Source organism: Capricornis sumatraensis, chromosome 1 (assembly GCF_032405125.1).
Source record: "Capricornis sumatraensis isolate serow.1 chromosome 1, serow.2, whole genome shotgun sequence".
NCBI lineage: Eukaryota > Metazoa > Chordata > Mammalia > Artiodactyla > Bovidae > Capricornis > Capricornis sumatraensis.
In genome coordinates, this window is record NC_091069.1 from 102,775,114 (window position 1) to 102,798,473 (window position 23,360).

Sequence of the window (23,360 nt, forward strand, 5' to 3'; positions counted from 1 at the left end):
AGGAGTATCCTTCACAAACAGTCAACCTTGGTCTTGCCCTGGGTCCAGCCCTGGTCCCCACTCAGGGCAGCCCCAACCTAGGGGTTCGGTTCACTTACCGCACTGGTCTGCACTGACTCATTCCCTGGTTTGGATTTTATATCAACAACTCCATCAGCGTGGCGGAAGGAGCAGTCAGCAATGACATCGTAAAACGATAGCTTCTGGGCTTTCAAACCATATTTCTGAAGCCACTTCTCTGAGTCCCAGGTGTCCTCTGGATTTGACTCATGTGCTCCTAATTGCAGTTGTGGAATCACAGTTCATCAGCCATTTATATTACACAAGACTGTCATAAGTCATCCTCAACTTAGTATTTTTCCCAAGCTGAAACATAGTCCTTGTTAGCTCACATTTGTTGCAGGAGGCACACTTTCCAAAAGCAGGACTAGCAAAGAACTAGCTCAAAAGACTGGAAGGCAGGAATCTGCTACTTTTCATTTCACTTCCTCCATTACCTAAGTTGCCTGGACCCATGCATGGGCAGAGGTGGCTGACAGACAAGGCAAGGTATCAGCAGAGCATTAGACTTGGGGTCAGAAGCTCTGGGTTCAAGTCCTGGCTCCATTACTTACTAGCTTGGGAAAGTTGCTCAAACTTGGGTGCGTCACCCCACTTAAACTCTCTGAGCTTCAATAGAATTCTTCACCGGCCTATCTGCTTGGCCTTTCTAAGCAGGTTGAGGTTATTCAATATGAAAAGTTATGTGAAAGTGTGCTGTAATGAAGAAGGAGGAGAAGGAGGGGCAGGAGCTCCCCTGTTAACATGGTGGATTTATCCCTGATTCAGAGCCTGGCTCTCAACTCTACAGGCTCAGGAACCTCCTGTCAGCTCAGGTGCCTGAAGCTGTGTCTATGACTCACCTTAGGCTCATAGGATCAAGTCTAGCAAGGTCAATTGCCCGAATATCCTTAGCCTTGGGCACATTCCCTTGCTGTTTTCCAAAGCTTACCTATACTCTGTAAATGGGAGGAGATGTTATGCTTCCTGAGCAGAACACCCAGGTAGCCAGTTAATCATACAAACAGCAAAGTACTTACAATGTGCTCAGAAACCCTACTACCACCGAAGGGAGAGTGGGGTATCTGAGGGTGGGCATAGAGGAGGCATGGGTGTCTTAAGCTGGCCCGAGAGCTAACTGTACCCCTTTCTTCCAAACTCCACGCTCAGTGGTGGCACATGATGAAACTGACCAAGCCAGAAGTATTTACAAAATGTGAAAATCAGTGGATGCTACAAATGAGGGCTTTCTTATTCCAGAGTGGGTTGATAACATTTCTCTACATGCCCTTGGATGGAAGGCAGAGAGGACCCTGAGCTTTTACCCCTGGTGGGACCTAGGGAGGACTGGGAGAAGGTGCTAGGCAGAGGTGGTTTTTAAAACAGGCACTACCACGTATTAGGTCCACTAGCCCTACAGTTTACTCACTTGGATCAGCCGTTCTCAACTCTGCACACTGGAATCCTCTGAGAATCTTAAAATACATTGATGCCTGCCCCCCTCCCCCCACACACCATGCATTAGATTCTGTTTTAACTGATCTGAACACTGAGATTTTCAGAGTTCGCTAGGTGATTAGCCAAGCACTAGGGTAAGAGGAAGAGAGCTTTCTAAATTAAGATTTGGTCATCCCATCATTTATGCTTCTACCAGACTTAAATTATACTTTTAATTAAAAAGTAGCATTCAATGTTGGGGAAATAAAAATATTACCCATAGTTATCTGCTACTATATCTAAGGAGATATATAATTAGAATAATATATTAAGAAATGAAACACTTGAGAGTCAATTATTTTTCAATAATACATGAAGGCTCTGTCCATTCATGTTATACTTGTCCTCAAATTCTAATAGAACAACTTTTAGAAAATTAACTCTGAAACCTACTGGGGCTGGAACTTCTCAAAGAAGCTTGATTTTGAACTTTAATCCAATCTGGCATCAAAAGCCCCTTTGGGCACCATCCCCAGTGCCAATAGTTGGTTTCTATATGGTTCATAAAGTGTCTTTTCACCCCAACAGGGGGCTGAAATCAAACTTTTCCCAGAGCTTTGGGAAGATCCTGAGGTTCTCCTGCATCACAGGGAAATAGCCTAAGGGGACTGGGGCCATTTCGGTGAGTAGGGTCAAGTTCCTTGGAGAAATCCTTTTGTTGTTGTTCAGTCACTCAGTCACGTCCAACTCTTTGCAACCCATGGACTGCAGTATGCCAGGCTTCCCTGTCCTTCACCATCTCCTGGAGCTTGCTCAAACTCATGTCCATTGAGTCAATGATGCCATCCACCATCTCATCCTTTGTCATCCCCTTCTCCTGCCTTCAATTTTTCCCAGCATCAGGGTTTTTTCCAATGAGTTGGCTCTTCACATCAGGTGACCAAAGTATTCACGTTTCAGCTTCAGTATCAATCCTTCCAATGAATATTCAGAACTGCTTTCCTTTAGCATGGACTGGTTGGATCTCCTTGCAGTCCAAGGGACTCTCAAGAATCTTCTCCAACACCACAGGTCAAAAGCAACAATTCTTTGTCGCTCAGCCTTTATGGTTCAGCTCTCACATCCATACATCACTCCTGGAAAAACCATACTTTGACTATACAAACCTTTGTTGCCAGAGTAATGTCTCTGATTTTTTATGTTTTGTCTAGCTTTGTCGTAGCTTTTCTTCCAAGAAGCAAGCATCTTTTAATTTCATGGCTGCAGTCACTGTCCTCGGTGATTTTGGAGCCCAAGAAAATAGTCTTTGACTGTTTCCATTGATTCCCCATCTATATGCCATGAAGTGAACGAAAGTGATTTTTTCTAGAAATGCTGGGCTGGAGAAACCCTCTGAGTGTTTTTCTTCAGTTATTGTTGATTACAGTCTAAGACGTCTCTTTACTCCTACTTTATTCTCCTCCCTCCTTTATGATCAGTAGGTTCAGTAGGAAATAAACTTCATTCAGTTATTTCCATAGCAACATACACCCTATCACAGGCTCTGCTCTGTTTTGGGTTGTCTTTTTTAAAAAGTCAAGAGTCCTTTATCAATGATAAATTCAAGTTGATCAGAAAAGAACTTCCTAAAAACACATCAATCCAATTCTAAGAAGGGATTTTATAGAGTCAGAGACTAAGTTTTGACTGGTAGTTCCACCCAGGACCAGGCACTGCAGTCAGCCTGGGGGCATGATTCAGGCTCCCAATTACCCTCTAAGTGGAGGCTGGGAGGAAGACCTCCAATAACTTGAACCTTATCAAAGAAAGAAGGGGCAGTCAAGCAGGCAAAAAACTCCAAAGCTGAAGAAAGGAGAGAAAGGGGGAAATCTTTTCACTTTCAGTGCTAATTACACAACCAACACCTGAGCCTGATATCCCAGGGAAGGGAGAGGAGAGGGAGTCATCTGTTGATTAGAGTCACTTACTAAGAGGTCCTTCCCATTCCCCTGTGGTTATCTTAATTAAAAATGCTACATAAATTCTCACCTATGGAGCTGAGTATAATACCTTCATTTATGATGGAAATGTGACCTCATAGCACATCCTGATTACATGGCTTTACCACTCCCCATGACTGATCTCTTAAAGATTCTCCCTCATCCATGCGCAGGAGAATCACGTGCTAGATCACATATATGTCACAAGATTAACTTACCTGGCCTCCCTGTCTTACTTAGCCTGTCCACAGAGCCTGACTGAACCTTTCAGCTTTTCCTCATCCTTTGACACTGAGTTTGGTATTTTGAACCAAGCATTCAGAGTCCAATCTTGGCATGACTACACAACATGACTAAACTAATCATCTCTAGTGAGTTTTAAAATGGCTGTGAAGGTTATTCCAAATAAGGACTTCCTGAAATTTTTTGAGCTGAAGTCTTGAACATTTTGTGAGAAAAGTCATAATCTTGTTCGATTGCCATAACTGGCATACACACACATACAATGCTCAGATGTGCAACAAGTCTCGAAACAGTTCAGCACCTCAGGAATGATGCATATTCTTAAAAAAAATTTTTTTTTAATTTTTTTGCCACACCACACAGCATGTGGGATTGAACCCACACCCCCCTGTACTGGAAGCTCTAAGTTTTAACCACTGGACCTCCAGGGAAGTCCTCCACATCTCCTCTTTTACTTTATTTATGAACAGCTGTGTTAAGGTATATTCATCATTGATAACAATAAACTATACACATTAAGTTTTGACATATGTATGCTTAGGTTTATGTCAATCACTTTGTTATTTGTTGTCTATTGGTGCCATCTGTCCTTTGTTCTTTTTTTCAGATAGCATTTTAAAAGAATTATTAATTATTTGTTTATTTATTTATTTGTTTTGTTGCATTGGGTCTTTGTTGCTGTGTGCAGGCTTTCTTGAGTTGTGGGGAGGAGGGGCTACTCTTCATCATGGTGCACAGGCTTCTCGTTGTGGCGGCTTCCCTTGTTGCAGAGCACAGACTCTAGGACGTGTGGGCTTCCACAGTTGTGTCACATGAGCTCAGTAGTTGTGGTGCAAGGACTTGGTTGCCCACAGAATGTGGAATCTTCCCAGACCAAGGATCGAACCTGTGTCCCCTGCATTGGCAGGCAGATTCTCATCCACACCAGGGAAGTCCCAAGACAGCTTTTGGATTGAGTATTTTCAATTCCAAGTTATCTTGTTTGTTGGCTTGTTTTGTTATTTAATGGGTACTTTATTTAGAGTGAAAAGTGAAACTGAAAGTCGCCTCTACCTCTTTGCAACCCTCCAGGCCAAAAGGCCTGGAATTCTCCAGGCCAGAATACTGGAGTGGGTAGCCTTTCCCTTCTCCAGGGGATCTTCCCAACCCAGGGATCAAACTCAGGTCTCCTGCATTGCAGGCAGATTCTCTACCAGCTGAGCCATAAGGGAAGCCCCAAGAATACTGGAGTGGGTAGCTATCCCTTCTCCAGGGGATGTTGCCAAACCAGGAATTGAACTGGGGTCTCCTGAGTTGCAGGTGGATTCTTTACCAACTGAGCTATCAGGGAAGCCCTTATTTAGAGTATACATCTTCAACATGTGTGTGTGTTAGTCGCTCAGTCATGTCCAACTCTTTGCGACCCTATGGACTGTAGCCAGCCAGGTTCCTCTGTCCCCTTCAGGCAAGAATACTAGAGTGGGTAGCCATTCCCTCCTCCAAGGGATCCTCCCAGTCCAGGGATAGAACCCAGGTCTCCTGCATTTCAGCCAGAATTTTTACCGTCTGAGCCACCAGGGAAGCCCAGTGGATATTTGGATGGATAATTTCAATGGATATTATACTACCCCCCATATGCTGTAAGAACTGTATAACAGAGACTTCCCTGGTGGTCCAGTGGTTAAGAATCCACCTTGCACTACAGAGGACACAGATATGATCCTTGGGCAGGGAACTAAGATCCCACGTGCCTTGGGGGAACTAGGCCCATGAGCCACAACTAGAGAGAAAAATCCCTCACATCACAACTAGGACCTGACACAGTAAAATTAATTTAAAAAAAAATTTTTTAAAGAACCTTACAATAGCATATTTCCTTTTCTCCCCTTCTGAATTTCCTTTTGGCAATGCAGTGGGTTTTTTTTTTTTAAATAATTGTGGTAAAATATACATAATGTGAAATTTATCATTTTAACCATTTTAAGATGAACAATTCAGTGGCATTAAGCACATTCACATTACTGGATCACTATCCAACCCCAAAACTTTTCAGTATCCCAGAAAGGAACTCTGTTCTGTCTATTAAATGACTCTCTCCATTCCCTACTCCCCCAGCCCATGGTAATCATTTTTTGTGTCTGCTTATTTCACTTAGCATAATGTTTTCAAGGTTTATCCATGCTGTAGCATGTGTCAGAGTTTCCTTCTTAAAGCTGAATAATATTCCATTGCACATGCAGACCACATTTTGTTTATCCCATCATCTATTGGTGGACATTTGGGTTGTTCATCTTTGGAACTTATGAATAATGCTGTGATTCCCCTCCTGTCTTTTATGCTACTATTGTCAAACACTTAACTTTTATATATATCATATAGACCTCACAGATGCTTCCTAGTGGTACTAGGAGGCATAAGAGACACGGGTTTGATCCCTGGGTAGGGAAGATCCCCTGGAGAAGGGAATGGCAACCCATTCCAGTATTCATTCTTGCCCAGAGAATCCCATGGACAGAGGAGCCTGGCAGGCTACTGTCCATAGGGTTGTAGACTTGGACATGACTGAAGTGACACAGCATGCACACACAGACCTCACAGCACACTATTACTACTTTTGCTTAAACAGAAATTGCTTTCTAAAGATATCTAAATAGCAAAACATCATGTATTTATCTACAGTTATTTCCAGCCTTTTATTCCTTTAGGTAGAACCATATTTCCATTCATTTCTTCCCACATAAAAGCATCATTCTCCTCCTGCCTGAAGGATTTCCTCACGGTGCAGATGCACTGATAATTCTTTTCTGCTGTAGGTAAAGATAAAAAATACCTCTATTTTGCCTTTGTTTTTGAAAAAATATCTTCACAAAACACAGAATTCTAGATTGACAGTTTAGGGTATTGAATGAAAAAAATAAGATGTTACTCCACTGTCTTTTCACTGGCAATGAGAAATCTACTATTGTGCTTCTCTCTGTTCCTTTCTACAGAAAATGTCTTTTTTTCCTCTGGTTGCTTTTAAAATTTTCTCTTTTGTTTTTTGTGGACCATTTTTAAAGTCTTTATTGAATTTTTTTGCAATACATGCTCTGTTTTATGTTCTGATTTTTGGCCAAGAGGTAGGTAGGATCTTACCATGGATGGAACCTGTGTTCCCTGCACTGGGAGATGAAATCTTAACCACTGGACCACCAGGGAAGTCCCAAGATTTTCTCCTTATCAGTGGTTTTGAGCAATTTGATTGTGATGTTCTTTGGTACAGTTTCCCTCATTTGCTTGTACTTGACATTCCCCGAATTCCTTGGATCTCTAAGTTATAACTTTCATCAAGTTTGGAAATTTTTCACTCTTTATTTCTCCAAATATTTTTCTGTTCTGCCTCCTCCCCTCTCCTCAGGAATTCCACCTATATTCACTGATGCTCTTCTGTTTGTTCTTTGTTTTTGTTATTTATTCTCATTAGTTTTCTCTGTGTGTCTCATTTTGAATAGTTTCTCTTGCTATGTCTTCAAGATCACCCATCTTCTTTCCTGCAGTGTCTAATCTGCCATTGATTTTGTTCAGCATGTTTTCACCTAAGATATTTTCTTGCCTAAAAGTTTTCATCTGTAAAAGTTCAGCATTTATTTTTTTAAAAAACACTTCCCTGCCTCTACTTAACTTTTTGAATATAGGAATACAATTATAATTACTGTCTTCTTCTGTCAATTCTAACATCTGTGTCAATGTTGATTGATTAGCAAGGGGCACAGCCTTCTTTTCACGCCTGGTAATCTTTGATCAGATGCCAGTCATTGTGAGTTTTACCTAGTTGGATACTGGATGCTTTTATATTCTTATAAATCTTCTTGAGCTTTGTTCTGAGATGCAGTTATGTTACACATAAAGAATTCTCTCCTTTCATGTCTTGCTTTGATGCTTCCTCAGGAGGGCTCAGAGCTCTTTAAGGCTAGTCATTCCCCATGACAGAGGTAAGACCTTCCCAAGCAGTCTACCCAGTGCTCTATGACATAAATTTTCCCAAATGGGCTGGTGAAAACAGGCATTCTTCTTCACTCTTCATGAGCTCTAAACCCTTTCTTTCTAATTCTTTCCAGTGGTTCTTTCCCAGCCTTGGGTAATTTCCTCACAGAATGATTAGGATAAGCAGAAATCACAAGAGGGACTCTTGGCAGATTTCGAGAGTCCTCTCTATTACTTTGTCTTATGAAATCTAGATATCTTGATCTCCTGGATCCTTAGCTCTACCTCCCAAACTCTGAAGTTTGCTGTGCTCCTTCTTCTTACACCATGGCAAAGCATTCAGTTCAGTTCAGTTCAGTCGCTCAGTCGTGTCCGACTCTTTGCGACCCCATGAATCGTAGCACACTAGGCCTCCCTGTCCATTACCAACTCCCGGAGTTCACTCAGACTCACGTCCATCGAGTCAGTGATGCCATCCAGCCATCTCATCCTCTGTCGTCCCCTTCTCCTCCTGCCCCCAATCCTTCCCAGCATCAGAGTCTTTTCCAATGAGTCAACTCTTCGCATGAGGTGGCCAAAGTACTGGAGTTTCAGGTTTAGCATCATTCCCTCCAAAGAAATCCCAGAGCTGATCTCCTTCAGAATGGATTGGTTGGATCTCCTTTAAGCTGAGACAATCAGAGTTTTCCTTGGATTTTCCTGTATCTCTCAGGGATCTCTGGCCTTTGATACTTAGTATCCAGTGTCTTTAAAAACCAATGCTTTGTGTGTTTTGGTCAGTTTTTTGTTTCCCTTAGGGAATTCTCATGTACCACTCTTGGTAATTAAAAAGAGGTCAAAATTACCAACAGCCAGAGTGTGTGTGGCCTCACCATCTTCTCATTCCAGACATCAGGCTGATGAGTCATCCGTGCCAGAAACTGCCCTTCTGATCCTATGATTATAGGTGCCAATTGGTCCCTGAACCAGTGCACCTAGCCTGGGGGGGCAGGTGAGGGGCTGCCATGTTCAGGAAGGGAGACTTTGTTTAATACACATGAAGGTTCCACTTGTAATGACAGTCCATCTGATCTCCTCCATTCTGACCCTTCCCCTCTCCAGATGACTACCCTATCTCCTCTGACCCACAGGCCCTGGCAGCTAAACATGGGAAAGGCCACTACCTTCACACAAAGCAGACACAAGGTCTTGGCTGACACAGCATTTGCCTCAATAACACTGGGCTGTGGATGGCAACAGGAGCAGCCAGTCTCTGAAGCCAAAGCAAGGTTACAAAAGCTTCTATGGGAATCCAAAAGTGGAAATTTGTGTATCCAAATTTTCCTTTTTAAATAGAAATAGGACACTAAAAGCATCTTGAAAATTTATGCTTGAAGTCATTTTGGTTTTAATTCTGGGTATGTGTTCATGTGTATTAGATTGAAACAAAGGGATGACAATCTATCCCTCTAAAAATTACAGAGGCCAACAACCCTTCTGTTTCCTTTAGAAACAATATCTAAAAACCTTGTTACCCTAAACAGTATCCCAAGTTTAACTATTCCCTGTATTAGTTTGCTCAAGATGCCAAAAAATGCTTCAGACTAGGTGACTAAAATAGAAATTTATTTTCTCACATTTCTGGAGGCTGGAAGTCCAAGATCAAGGTACCTACAGGTTTCGTTTCTGGTGAAGCATCTCTTCCTGGCTTGTGGATGGCGATCTTCTGGCTGTGTCTTCACGTAGCTTTTCCTTTATGTGATGTGTGAAGTGAGAGAGGTCTCTTGTGTCTCTTCCTCTTCTTATTAGGACACCAGTTCTCTTAGATTGGGGCCTCACCCTTACGATCTCATTTACCTTTAATTTCCTCCTTGAAGGCCCTATCTCCAAATACAGACACGTTGGGGTTACAGCTTCAACATCTGAATTTGAGGGAGACACAATTCAGTCCATCGTGCTCCCCAAAACAAACACCTTAGTAGCAGGATCACCACTCTCTTTGCCTGGCATGGATGTTGGAGTATCCCAGGTGCCCTGCTTCATTTTCATTCTTCTCTCTGGATGCCAGAGGACTCTCTGAGTATTTGACTCTAAGATAACCTTTGGGGGAGGGAGAGGTGTCCCTACAAGTGAGCAGTCCCTCCAGACTAGCCTGATTGGGTCCCTTCTTGGAAAGCCCAGACAGCTGGTCCTTGCAAAGCAACTGCCGCTGCTGCCACCCCAGACCCAAGTCAGGACACCCACTCATGGGGAAAAGTCAGTGTTGCCAGGATTTTACCAAGTCATTCTGGACAAGCTCACTTCTGCCTTTCACCCCTTCCTCCCTCTAACTCATGTCCTCTTCCCATTTCTCCCCTAGCCAGCCTGGCCTCCTTGCTCTCTTCCCTCACAGATGCCTCTGTAACACAGGCAGGGCACCAGGAGCAATACAGCATGGCAGAGGTTCCCAGATTTTTTGCACATTATCATTGTCTGAGGAGCTCTCAAAACTCCCAATGTCCAGACTGAGAGAGAAAAAAAAATCTCCCAGTGTCCAGACTTCATCCTTTATGGATTAAATCAGAATGTCTGTGCTTGGAGCCAGACATCAGTATTCTTAATGAGGAACTCGGTTTTGAATCCTGGCTTCGTTAGTTCTAGCGTGGCCTTGGGCAAGTTATTTAGCCTTAAATGGAGATAATAGTGGCATCTAGCTCATAAGATTGTAGCAACGATGAAATGAGCTAATACCTATGAAGAACTCAGAACAGTGCCTAACATTTAAGGCATGTACTAACTACTATCATTAATAGCTGTGCCCTAAATGAAACTAGTGACTACAGAGGAAAACCCTTTACTAACTCAAGAACTCAGGAATGAGAATCAGTATATTCATTGCCCTAATTGTGAAAGAGAAAAGATTGAGCTAACAGTTACCAAGAACCTCCTTGGTGCAAAGCATGCATTATTTATCTTAATTTTTACAAGAATCTCTCAAGACCAGTATTATAATTATTTCACAGACGAATAACCAAAGGCTCAAAGAGACAGTCAGGTTAATCTAATGATAGAACTGGTATCTACAACCATATTTCTCACTCCAAACTCAGGCTCCTCTGAATCCTCTTTTCAGCTGGCTCTTGACCCATGGACTTCTATGTTTGTCTTTGTATCACCCAATTTTAGCAAAAATCCTGCTAAGATAGTTTATCTAGGATCCCTCACTCTCCACATCTGAGAAAGATTCCTCATACCCAACTATCCCCGGGTGATGTCTGATCACCTCAACCTACTTTCAGCAAGAATCCTGTCAGATAGGTTTAGCCAGAAACCCCCTTTGATCTCTGAGGTTTCTTCTCAGTAATTTTCCATCCAGCAGCCCTCCACCCTGCTCCTTGGGTGCAAATCCCCACTTGTTCATGTTTATTAATAACCGATTCCACTTCCATACTGAGGTCTCTTTTCCCTTCTTGCAATAGTCCCTGAATAGAACCTTGTTTTTTTTAACCATTTGACTGTCCATCTCTGGTTTTGCTTTGACAACCAAAAGACACACACATGTGCATGCATACACAGACACACACACAACAGAGCTCTGGAGAGTCCCTCAGGAGCTCCTGCCAGCTGGACTAAGGAGCTCTCCTTGTAAGGAACATGGGAACAGTCCCAATCCCCGATCAGTAGCAGTTACAACTCAGTATTGACTTGTTCACACTCGTGCCTGTCAACAGCACCCACCATGGTCTGCTGTGGCCACACTGGTCTTGGGAGTCTCGGCCACCAGCCTCCGCATCTGGGCCAATGTGCTGCCAGCTTCCTCCATCTCCCTCCAGATGAGAAACACATCTTCTCTGACCCCTGCTCCTGAAAGGGAAACACATGTGAGCAAGTGACTGCCGGAGGCTCCAGAACCTCTGATGGTCTGAGCAGGCCTGGCACACCCTGGCCAAGTTTCTATAATATTTCTGAACATCAAATTCCATTTTTTCCCACTAATTCTTTCTGAGATTCAGAAGTGAAATCCCTAAGAAAATGCTGTCATCTCAAGAAATCATAAATGCAGACTTTAGGATGCAATAAGTCCTCACAAAGGAAATATTTGTAGCAGCCAGTATATTTTAAGATTAGTTTATTAATAACACTCAAATAAAATAAAAAGTAAAAATATTCAAAAAGCATCCAATGAAAGCCAGAGTTATCACTGTGGGGCAGGGAAACTCAACGGTCTATGAAAGTAATATCCCTCAACTTTCTTGACCAAGCTGACTTTTTGCTCCTCTGAAACCACCTTCACAACTTGGTATTTTTCCCTAATGTGCTAACAATTCTTTGGCCTCATTTTCTGGAACTCTGCTGTCTCAGTTAAGGTTTTGGTCTGGCTGTGTGTCTTTTTTTTTTTTTTTTAATAATATGGCTAAATTAAATATAGATATTTATATCATTGTAGCAATCAATCACTCAGTCAATCAAAGTTCATCCCATGGGTAAGAGGTCCAAGGCTGGGATAGAAGGTCTGCCTCCACTAAGATCCTGGCTCTAACACGTGAGTAGTTTGAGAGGTTAAGGACGCTGTAGGAGCAGGAGGGAGATGGGTGTGACTATAAAAGTGCAACACGAGGGAACCTGGGGCGGCATATTGACAGCATCAGTATCAATATGCTGGTGGTGATATCATCCTATAGTTTTGCAAGATGCAACAAACAGCAGGTGGGTGGGACTTGCCCGGTGGTCCAGTGGTTTAGAGCTCACCTTCCAATGCAGTGGGTGTGGGTTCAATTTTGGGGAGTTAAGATCCCACAGGCCTTGGAATCAAAACACCAAAATGTAAAACAGAGGCAATATTGTAACAAATTCAATAAAAACTTTAAAAATGGTCCACATTTTTTAAAAAATCTTTTAAAAAAGAGCATGTGGGCCTTTCTTACAGCTATAGTTCTCTCTACCTACAGTTCTCTCCACCTTGTCTGCTGTGGATACGAGGTCAGTGGCAACTCCAACAGGCAACCACACTTAGCAGATGTCACTCACCCATTTTCAGTGGCATCTGTGGGCCCAGCCACCACCTGGCACCACTTAAGGCATCATGGGGGCTACAGGGGAGTCTCTGCTTTGGGGTGCTTCTGAAAGGTTGTGTAGGTAAGAATTTAGCAGATGTATTCTATAGCTTTAAAGATTCCATTTCAAAAAAGTTTACCCCCGCCCCCCAAAAAAACGTACACAACAAATCTATTTCACAGACTGTATGCAGTTGGCTCAGAGAACACTGATGCTTTTACTTAAGTAAGCTGCGTCCCAATTCTCTAATGATAAATACCTTTTCAGAGTACCTGCTATGTGCCTGGCCTTGTGCTTAGGGCTTTCTAAACATTTTCTCATCTCTCTTCACCACAGCTCTGCAGGCAAATTCTACTCCTGTTTCTGTTTCTCAGCTGTGTAAATGGAGGCAGAGCTAGTTGTCCAAGCTCATACCAAGGTCAAAAGTGGTAGAGCAGGGTATCAAATCCAAGTTGGTGTGACTGTACCAACTCAGCACCCTGACTGGTTGTTCTGGAAAAGGGGTGACTGGTTTATAGAGGCCCCTGCAGCCCCTCCCCCAGCAGATGCCGATGGCATCCCATTTAACAGTCCACAGATGCCCGAGATCCCACAGTCACAGAGAATGAGGGACCACCATCAGGTCTAGGAGATGACGCAGGAGATTTATCCACCCTCAAAGGACTGACCTAAAACCACCAGGACAGACCAGGGCAGACCAGAGTCAACGTTCCTGACTCTTAAAATGTAGTCCAGAAGGGCATGGTGAAGTTGAGGGACACCAGAGCTTTGCCCTCCTCAAAGACTGAGCGAGTGAGACAGTATTAATAGCCGTATTCATTAAGAAGCAAGTGACAATCCCGGACAGAGATGGATAGCCACCAGTGCTCTGCAGCCATCAACAGCCCCAGGAGTGAAATGTGATGAGTGCCCAGCTCCACGCTGGGAACTCCAAAAATATCGCAGGCTGCTGCCAACTGCAAACCTGGAGCTCACAGGACTTTCTGACCCTGTGACAGCAAAACTGACTTCCAGCTGCTTGCTTCAGCCTAGATGTGTTAAGTAGCAGACTTCTCTCATTAAAAGTCTCAAATGAGTCAAGGCTTTCCATTTTCCCCAGGCTTGTCAATGATATGTCAAGAAGTGGACCACTCCTTCAGTATCAAAGGAAAAGCTTCCAAGGAAATACAGTGGCCACTCACTGATCCAAGGACAGGAAAGTGTGTTTAAGGGGCAGCAGTGAGCTGGGATGTGCTCCCCTGACCAAGGAGTCACTAAACTATCACTCCACTGGTTTAAAATTAGGCAGCTACACATTCCAACACTGGGGATACGGAAACAAAACAACTCAAAGCAACCCACCTAGGGCCTCCCTGGGGGCTCAGTGATAAAGAATCCGCCCACCAATGAGGAAGACACGATTCAATCCTTGATCCAGGAAGATTTCACATGCTGGGGAGCCACTAAGCCTGGGCACCTTAACTACTCTGTACTCCAGAGTCTGGGAGCCCCAGCCACTGAGCCCATGTGCCACAACTACTGAAGCCCAGGAGCCCTAGAGCCCTGTGCTCTGCAACAAGGATGAGCCACTGAAATGAGAAGCCTGACACTGCAACTAAAGAGTAGTCCCCACTCACCACAACTAGAAAAATGCCAGAGCAGTAACAAAGACCCAGCGCAGCCAAAAATAAAATAAACAAACAGAATTATATGGCAACCCACTCCAGTACTCTTGCCTAGAAAGTCCCATGGATGGAGCAGACTGGTGGGCTGCAGTCCATGGGGTCGCTAAGAGTCAGACACGACCGAGAGACTTCACTTTCACTTTTCACTTTCATGCATTGGAGAAGGAAATGGCAACCCACTCCAGTGTTCTTGCCTGGAGAATCCCAGGGACGGGGGAGCCTGGTGAGCTGCCATCTCTAGGGTCGCACAGGGTTGGACACGACTGAAGCGACTTAGCAGCAGCAGCACCCATTTAACTAGGTTTGCTTTAAAAACAAACAGAATGAAACAAAACCAGCTGGTAGACAAGAAAAAAACACAGGCAATAAAAAGCTTAACTTAGAAGGTAGAGGGGGTTTTTTTATGACTTTAAAAAAATATTTATTTATTTGGCTGTGCTGGGTCTTAGTTGCAGCATGTGGGATCCAGTTCCCTGATGAGGGAGCAATGAACCCAGGACCCCTGCGCTGGGAGCTCAGAGTCTTAGCCCGCTGGACCACCAGGGAAGTCCCCAGAAAGTAGAGCTTTTATTTCAAGTTATCCTATAGGCAGTCAGAAAGGGCTATCATTTTTATCTGGGTCAGTTCTAAGGAACTTAGCTGGAAAATCAAAACAGCTGCAGCCAAGGAGACAGCCCCACTGAAAATAGAAGAGTGTGGGGGATGAGACACAAGAAATTTCAGTATTCAGAAAGCTCTGTGAGTTTGAAATTCTCCAGGTCAAACCAGAGGAGATGAAACCACAGTGGATCCCGACCATCAAGGTATAAGCCATCTAGAGACCTGCCATGCACAGCAACAGGGTCTGTGTCTTAGAGACACCAAGGTGACCTAAAAGATCCTCCAACCCAAAGGACTCTCCCCCCTCACCAACCCCTGACATCCCCCTAGGCCTTGTGGGAACAACTTCAAGGCTCCCAGAATGCTGACACCAGTTGGAGCTGGGGTCACATCAAGCTGCTGTTTGTCATTTGTACCCGGTACAGACTTTTCAGACTGGCTAGTTCAACATATGAATGAGATCTGGGTCAGGTATGTTTTGACGTATCAGGGGAAGAGCCCACAGAGTACCTGCCACCAAACACCATCTCCCTGTTAAACTTCCTTGTCTCACCTGCAGCATAAAGTCCAGTTATCAGAGTCCAATGCATTAATCTTTTAAAATTTAATTAATTAAATAAATTGTTTTTGACTGTGCTAGGTCTTCGTTGCTGCGTGCAGGCTTTCTCTAGTTGCAGTGTGCGGGCTTCTCATTGCAGTAGCTTCTCCGGTTGCGGAGCACAGGCTCAGTAACTGTGGCACATGGGCTTAGCTGTTCCATGGCATATGGAATCCTCCTGGACCAGGGATTGAACCTGTGTCCCCTGCATTGGCAGGTGGACTCTTAACTACTGGACACCAAGGAAGTCCCCATTATTCATTTGGCAACTGTTCATTGAGCACTTAGTATACATGATGAGTGGACAATGTCAAGTGAACAGGGCCCTACTCCCTGAGCTGGCATGTAAATCCAGGGGTCAAGGCCCCCCAGTACATCCCTTCTAATAGTTTGCCACCATGATCCTGGCCAGAGCGCTGTCCTCCCAGCCCTCCAGGGCCCCTGCAGCTGCCCTGTGCCCCCAGTCGGGGGCTCATAGCCCACCACTGCACTTACCCAACCCCACCCTTCAATCAAGGCACCGGCCTGATTCCATCATCAAGCTTCGCCCAGCCTCTCCAGGAAAGAGCCATCTGCCTTCTGCCCCTTCTTAATTCCCATGAAATGAACCAGCCACAACCCAGCTCTCAGTGCTTTTGCTGCCAGGACCCACTCTCAGGCTGCATGCCATTAGACAGGCTGGCGCCATATGCAATTCCTGGCTGCCTGGCATGTCAACCTCCAATTCCAAAGAGCACAGAGAAGCATCGGGCAGAGATGGTGAATTAGTGTATCCAGACCTTGAATCCAGGCTAATTTAAGTCAATCCTTCACGAACACAAGGCTTTATTTTTAGTAAGCAGCTGCTAACAACACAGCTCACCACACAGCACTGTGTCCAGGGCCATCCTGGGGCTGAGAGCTGTGATCTACAGCTTTTCTATGGTATCAGCCTGCAGAATTGGATTACGGGTTCTGTTTGCAAGGGCACAATGTCTCTTCTGTCTTTATATCCTCCAAGGCACTCAGCACAGGATCCAGAGTTTCCAGTAAGAATTCCTATCCTTCCTCCTTTGATTTTTTTATGAAGAAACAATGACCAAGTACCTAATATGTTCTTTCCTCAAGGAATTGCACTGCCTCATAACTGACAGCCCCTAATCATGCAAGAAACTCTTCTGAATGGTATATAACAGACTTATATCATTTGGGCATATGGCTATGCCCCAGGTGTGCTGGATATTGACAGTGACAGGCCCTAAAGTAGTAAGTTGTTTACATTTAGATCATGCCACAGCAAGGAAAGGTTCACCTCTCCCTCCAGTACCTGAAATATTAGCAATACCAGGGGCAGGAGAAGAAAGGTGATTAACGGACTGTGAGCTCGTTAAGTTTGTGGCCCTTTCCCCATGGCCAGGACTCTTGCGGGAGGAACTGGCCCCCCCGGGTGGAGATTCGGCTGACTGCCTGAGCCCTAAATGCCTACTCAGTTTTAAGGATATAAAAAAGCTGAAGACGACTCGCAAAGGCCGAACTTTCAGGAAAAAAGGCACATCTCTTTTCAGAAAGTGATGAATCATTTAAAATAATAATAAACAATGAGGTGATTAAAATTCCAAGAGACCTAAAATTATAATATGGATCTGATAAAAGGGGACATATTACATCCATAAAGGGATTGAAAATGGTGAAATTGGTAGTTTTTGTTATAATGGAAAAATTCAGAGTTCCTTGTGTTAAATTATATATTAAGATATTTTGCTCAGTCTTGCCCTATGGAAATTAACCACTAATTCAATTCAGTTCAGTTCAATCACTCAGTCGTGTCCAACTCTTTGAGACCCCATGAACTGCAGCACACCAGGCCTCCCTGTCCATCACCACCTCCCAGAGACCACCCAAACCCATGTCCATTGAGTCGGTGATGCCATCCAACCATCTTATCCCCTGTCGTCCCCTTCTCCTCCTGCCCTCAATCTTTCCCAGCATCAGGGTCTTTTCCAATGAGTCAGCTCTTCGCATCAGGTGGCGAAAGTATTGGAGTTTCAGCTTCAACATCAGTCCTTCCAATGAACACCCAGGAATGATCTTTATTTTAATTTAAAGCAAATAGACTCATTTCACCACCTTGATAAACATCTAACATTTTCATGGGACAATGAATATATGTGTTTCACAAACAACACGATGTCTTAAAAGCAATTTCAAATCTCAAGTGTGGGTAAACCTTAACAGTTGGCTATGGTTTCATCTCCTGGGGTCTCTTTCTTCTAAGCGGAACACTATAAAATGCAAATAGAATGCAGTCTAATCGTCCAATAGTCACATAGAAAATATGAATATAAATCATCATTCTTCTTCCCATGGTAGAAAGCAAGGAATAAAGGTGTTCCTTGTGGAAAATTCTTCAAGAGATGGGAATACCAGACCACCTGACCTGCCTCTTGAGAAATCTGTATGCAGGTCAGGAAGCAACAGTTAGAACTGGACATGGAACAACAGACTGGTTCCAAATAGGAAAAGGAGTACGTCAAGGCTGTGTATTGTCACCCTACTTATTTAACATATATGCAGAGTACATCATTTGAAACGCTGGGCTGGAGGAAGCACAAGCTGGAATCAAGATTGCCGGGAGAAATATCAATAACCTCAGGTATGCAGATGACACCACCCTTATGGCAGAAAGTGAAGAAAAACTAAAGAGTCTCTTGATGAAAGTGAAAGAGGAGAGTGAAAAAGTTGGCTTAAAGCTCAACATTCAGAAAATGAAGATCATGGCATCTGGTCCCATCACTTCATGGCAAATAGATGGGGAAACAATGGAAACAGTGTCAGACTTTATTTTCTTGGGCTCCAAGATCACCGTGGATGGTGATTGCAGCCATGAAATTAAAAGACGCTTGCTCCTTGGAAGAAAAGCTATAACAAACCTACACAGCATATTAAAAAGTGGAGACATTACTTTACTAATAAAGGTCCATCTAGTCAAAGCTATGGTTTTTCCAGTAGTCATGTATGGATGTGAGAGTTGAACCATAAAGAAAGCTGAGTGCCAAATAACTGATGCTTTTGAAGTAAGGTGTTGGAGAAGACTCTTGAGAGTCCCTTGGACTGCAAGGAGATCAAAGCAGTCAATCCTAAAGGAGATCAGTCCTGAATATTCATTGGAAGGACTGATGCTAAGGCTGAAACTCCAGTACTTTGGCCACCTCATGTGAAGAGTTGACTCATTGGAAAAGACTCTGATGCTGGGAGGGATTGGGGGCAGGAGGAGAAGGGGACGACAGAGGATGAGATAGCTGGATGGCATCACTGACTCGATGGACGTGAGTCTGAGTGAGCTCCGGGAGTTGGTGATGGACATGGAGGCCTGGCGTGCTACGATTCATGGGGTTGCAGAGTCTGACACGACTGAGCGACTGAACTGACGTGAACTGAAGAGTTTGGGGTTCCCTGAATAGGAACTTTGTCTTCTATTCCTTTTGAATTTCCTCCTCACCCCTATTGAGACTCCAAAGCACACACAAGGCATTTAATAAGTGCTTAATTAACCAGAGGACTGTCTCAGAGCAGTATTAATAAGAAATCCAAGGCAAGCAATTATTAGAAGGAGCAGGACTTTGGAGATAATTAAAGTCTCAGCCTCGTAAACTGTAATGTGGCAACAGTTTTGGAAGTGCAGCTGCTCTGGCTCCATCTATTGAATTAAACTGAGTTCTTGGGAGCAGGAAGGAGACCTCTGAGAGAACTGCTCTCAGTAAACCATAAACAGGCACCAGTCGGTGCTTCTAAATTAAATTACAGCTTAGAAACAAAGAAGTGATGCCAAGTCTGAGTGATGGGCCCACAAACTTTAAATATCTAATTCAAGATCACAATGTCTTCCAAGGATAAGAACTTGGTTGCTTTTTCTCCTTAAGCCAGACAGCCAGAACATACCTTAAAATAAGTAAACTTTGGTTTTGTAATACCTGGTTTCTTTCATGCATTTTCCCTTCACCAACACACAGAAAAGTTTAGTTTCCAAAGGTAGAATCAGCCAAATTTTTACAGCCACACCATTTTTGGACTTCAGAACAATTCCGTGGAGCAGAACAGATTTCCTAACATTTCCTAACATTTTGCCAGGCGTATTGGACACAAAAACTCTCTCAGAAAATCATCATCTTTTCTAAGGAATTCACTTCTTTTCTACTTTTTTTTTTTACCCCCAATCTTTTTTTTTCCCCCACACTATACAGCATCTTAGTTCCACAACCAGGGATTGAACCCACACCCCTGCAGTGGCAGCTCAGCATCTTAACCACTGGATTGCAATGGAATTTCCTTTTTTCCCATATTTTTAAAATTGAGACATAATTATGCTATACAGTAAGTCTTTGTTGTCTATTTATTTTAAAAATAGTCATGTGTATCTGCTAATCCCAAACTCCTTATTTATCCCTCCCCCACCCTCTCCCTCTTGGTAATCACAAATTTGTTTTCAATGTCTATGAGTCTATTTGTTTTATAAGCAAGTTCATTTGTATCTCTTTTTAGATTCCATATATAAGTGATATCATATGACACTTGTCTTTCTCTGACTTCACTAAGTATGATAGTCTCTAGGTCTGTGCATATAAAGTCAACAAGAATCTTCAATAGAAAAATTATAGTCTCTTCGATAAATGGTGTTGGGGAAACTGAATATTCACACTAGAAGAATGAAACTGGACCTCTATCTTATGCCACTCATCAAATCAACTCTAAACGGATTAAAGGCTTAAACTTAAGTAATTTAAACATTTTGAAACTGTAAAACTACTAGAAGAAAACATACGGGAAAAGCCCCTTGATACAGGTTTTGGCAACAATTTTTGGGGGTAGGACACCAACAGAACAAGCAACAAAAGCAAAAATAAATAAGTGGGGCTATATCAAACTAAAATTGTCTGCACAGAGAAAGAAACTATCAGTAAAACAAAAGGCAACCTACAGAATGGAAGTATAATAGATATTTACCAACTTTTTATTTTAGGAGGATTTAACACAGAAAATGTAAAGGAACTCAAACAACTTAATAGCAAAAACACAAACAATCCAATTAAAATGGGCAAAAGACTTGAATAGATATTTTACCAGAAAAGACATACAAATGGTCAACAGATACATGAAAAGGTGCTCAACATCACTAATTATCAGAGAAAAACAAATCAATACAAGATATCACCGCAAACCTGTTAGAATGGCTATTATAAAAAGATAACAGTGTTGGTGACAATGTAGAGAAAAGGCAACATTTGTGCACTGTTGGTGGGAAATGTAAACTTGTGAAGCCACTACAAAAAACAGGATGGAGGTTCCTCAAGAAACTGAAAATAGGACTATCATATGATCCAGCAATCCCACTTCTGGGTATATAACCAAACAAAATGAAATTACTGTCTTAAAATGACATCTGTACTCCCATGTTCATAGCAGCATTATTTACAACAGTCATAACATGGAAATAACCGAATTATCCACTGACAGATGAATGAATTTAGAAAATGTGATTTTATATTTTATTTTTTATGGGCATAAAAATTTTAAATATCTATCTATGCAATATTAATCAGTCATGAGATAGAAGGAACCTTGAGGGCAGCTATGTGAAATAAATTAGAAAGACAAAATGCTATTATGATCTCACTTATATGTGAAAACAAAAAAAGGCAAAGTTGTAGAAAGAGGAAGTAGAATGGTTGTTGTCAGCGGCTGGAGTGAGAGAAATGGAGAGAAATTGGTCAAAGGGTACAAATTTCTAGTTATTAGATGAACAAATCCTGGAGATCTAATGTACAGTGTGGTGACTATATTTAACAATACTGTATTACACACTTGAAGGTTGCTAAGAGAATAGATATTGAATGCTCTCAAAACACAAAAAATATAATTGTGTGAGGTGATGGATCCTTTAACTAAGCTTATTGTGATAATCATCTCACAATATATGTGTATCACGCCATCATACTGTATATCTTAAACTTTCACAATACTATATGTTACTTGTATCTCAATAAAGCTTGGTGGAATAAAAGAAACTCCTGGGCAACCAGGCAAAAAGACAAGTCACTTATGAAAGAAACAAAAATCAAGCAGGCCTTGGAGTTCTCGGTAGCATGATCTATGAGAAGACACTGTAGCACAACCCGTAACACACAAGGCAAACAAAATGTGAGCCAGAGCTTTCCATCCAGCCAAGGTGTCTTAAGTATGACAGGTAGAAAAGAACATTTGGAAACACTGGCGATGTTTTTTCTCTGATTCCTTCCTTGGAGAAACTATTAGAAGATAAACTTTAGTCAACCAAGGGATGGCTTGGGAAACCAAAGCAGATGGACTGCAAGTGAGAACTAAATGTACTTAATAGAAGAATTAAAACAAACATGAGAATTGGAATGATAGAAGTAAAGGTAAACAAATTCAGTCTTTAAGTTGCTTACCTGGGGGTAGTAACAGTAGAGTAACCCACAGGATGATGGTTATGACAATAACAACTTATAAATTATTGACTGGTTAACTATGTACCAGGTACTGCTTAAAACACTGTGTGTGCGTGTATAAATATATACACAGTGTTTTATACAGTGTATACACACACACATATATACACAAATACATATATATATATAAAAATATATTCCTAACCACCCATAAGGTGAACGTCATCATGCGTGCTGCATGCTCAGTCACTTCAGTCATGTCTGACTCTGCAACCGCATGGACTGTAGCCCATCAGGCTCCTCTGCCCGCGGAATTCTCCAGGCAAGGATAGTGGGATGGGTTGCCATGCCCTCCTCCAGGGGATCTTCCTGGCCCAGGGATTGAACCCAAGTCTCTTATGCCTCCTGCAATGGCAGGTGGCTTCTTTGTCACCAGTGCCATGTGGAAAGCCCCAAACATCATCATCTCCATTCATAAAGAAGAAAGCCAAAGATCAGATTAGTTAAGTACCTTAACTAAGATCACATAGCTAAGCGATAAATCCAAACTTAGGTCTGGCTCCGAAGTCTGGGCCTTTAATTTTATTGCATTTGAGTTCCCTGAACATAGTACAACACTTTATTTTTCTCCGGCTCCTCATCATTTAACACAAATAATATAATATACAGCAATACGCTCCCCAGGTGGCACAGGGGTAAAGAATCCACCTGCCAATGCAGGAGATGCAAAAGATGCGGTTTGATCCCTGGGTCTGGAAGATCCCCTGGAGAAGGAAATGGCAACCCACTCCAGTATTCTTGCCTGGAGAATCCCATGGATAGAGAAGCCTGGTGGGCCACAGTCCATGGGGTCATAAAGAGTTGGACATGACTGAGCAACTGAGCACATGGCACATAAACAGTAATATAATATAGTATAATATAATAATAATTTATTAGTCCCATTTCATAGATGAGAAAAGGAAGCAGAAAGGTTAAATAACTTTCCCAAAGTTACACAGCTACTAAAGTGATGATGCAGCTAGTGTGGCTCTAGAGCAATACAATCCAATACTAATTCAATAGGTGAACCACATATATGATTTCTAATTTTCCAGTAGCCACAATTAAGTTAGAAAGAACGTAATTTTATCAATATATTATTTGATGCAATGCATATTTTTATGTTATCAGTTTGACATTTAATCTATATTAAGTAGATTTTGTGATAATTCACATTTTTTCATGTGGTAATTTGCATTTTTCCCCACTCAGTCTTTGAGATCCTAGGTATATTTTTCACTTACAGCGCATCACCTTTTTTTTTTTTGCCACTTGGTGCAGTTTGTGGGATTTCAGTTCCTGGAGCAGAGATTGAACTGGGGCCCCAGCAGTAAAAGCACGGAATCCTAATCACTGGACC

At 42.6% G+C, this 23,360-nt stretch overlaps 1 protein-coding gene across 1 annotated transcript in view; it reads right to left on the minus strand.

Moving 5' to 3' along the window:
• VWA3B (von Willebrand factor A domain containing 3B) overlaps window positions 1-23,360 on the minus strand; it is a 201,729-nt gene that overhangs the window by 140,655 nt on the left and 37,714 nt on the right. The window contains 4 exon segments of the mRNA XM_068967369.1: window positions 99-266; window positions 6,355-6,367; window positions 8,003-8,018; window positions 11,337-11,462. Of these exon segments, the coding sequence (XP_068823470.1) occupies window positions 99-266; window positions 6,355-6,367; window positions 8,003-8,018; window positions 11,337-11,462 (323 nt within the window).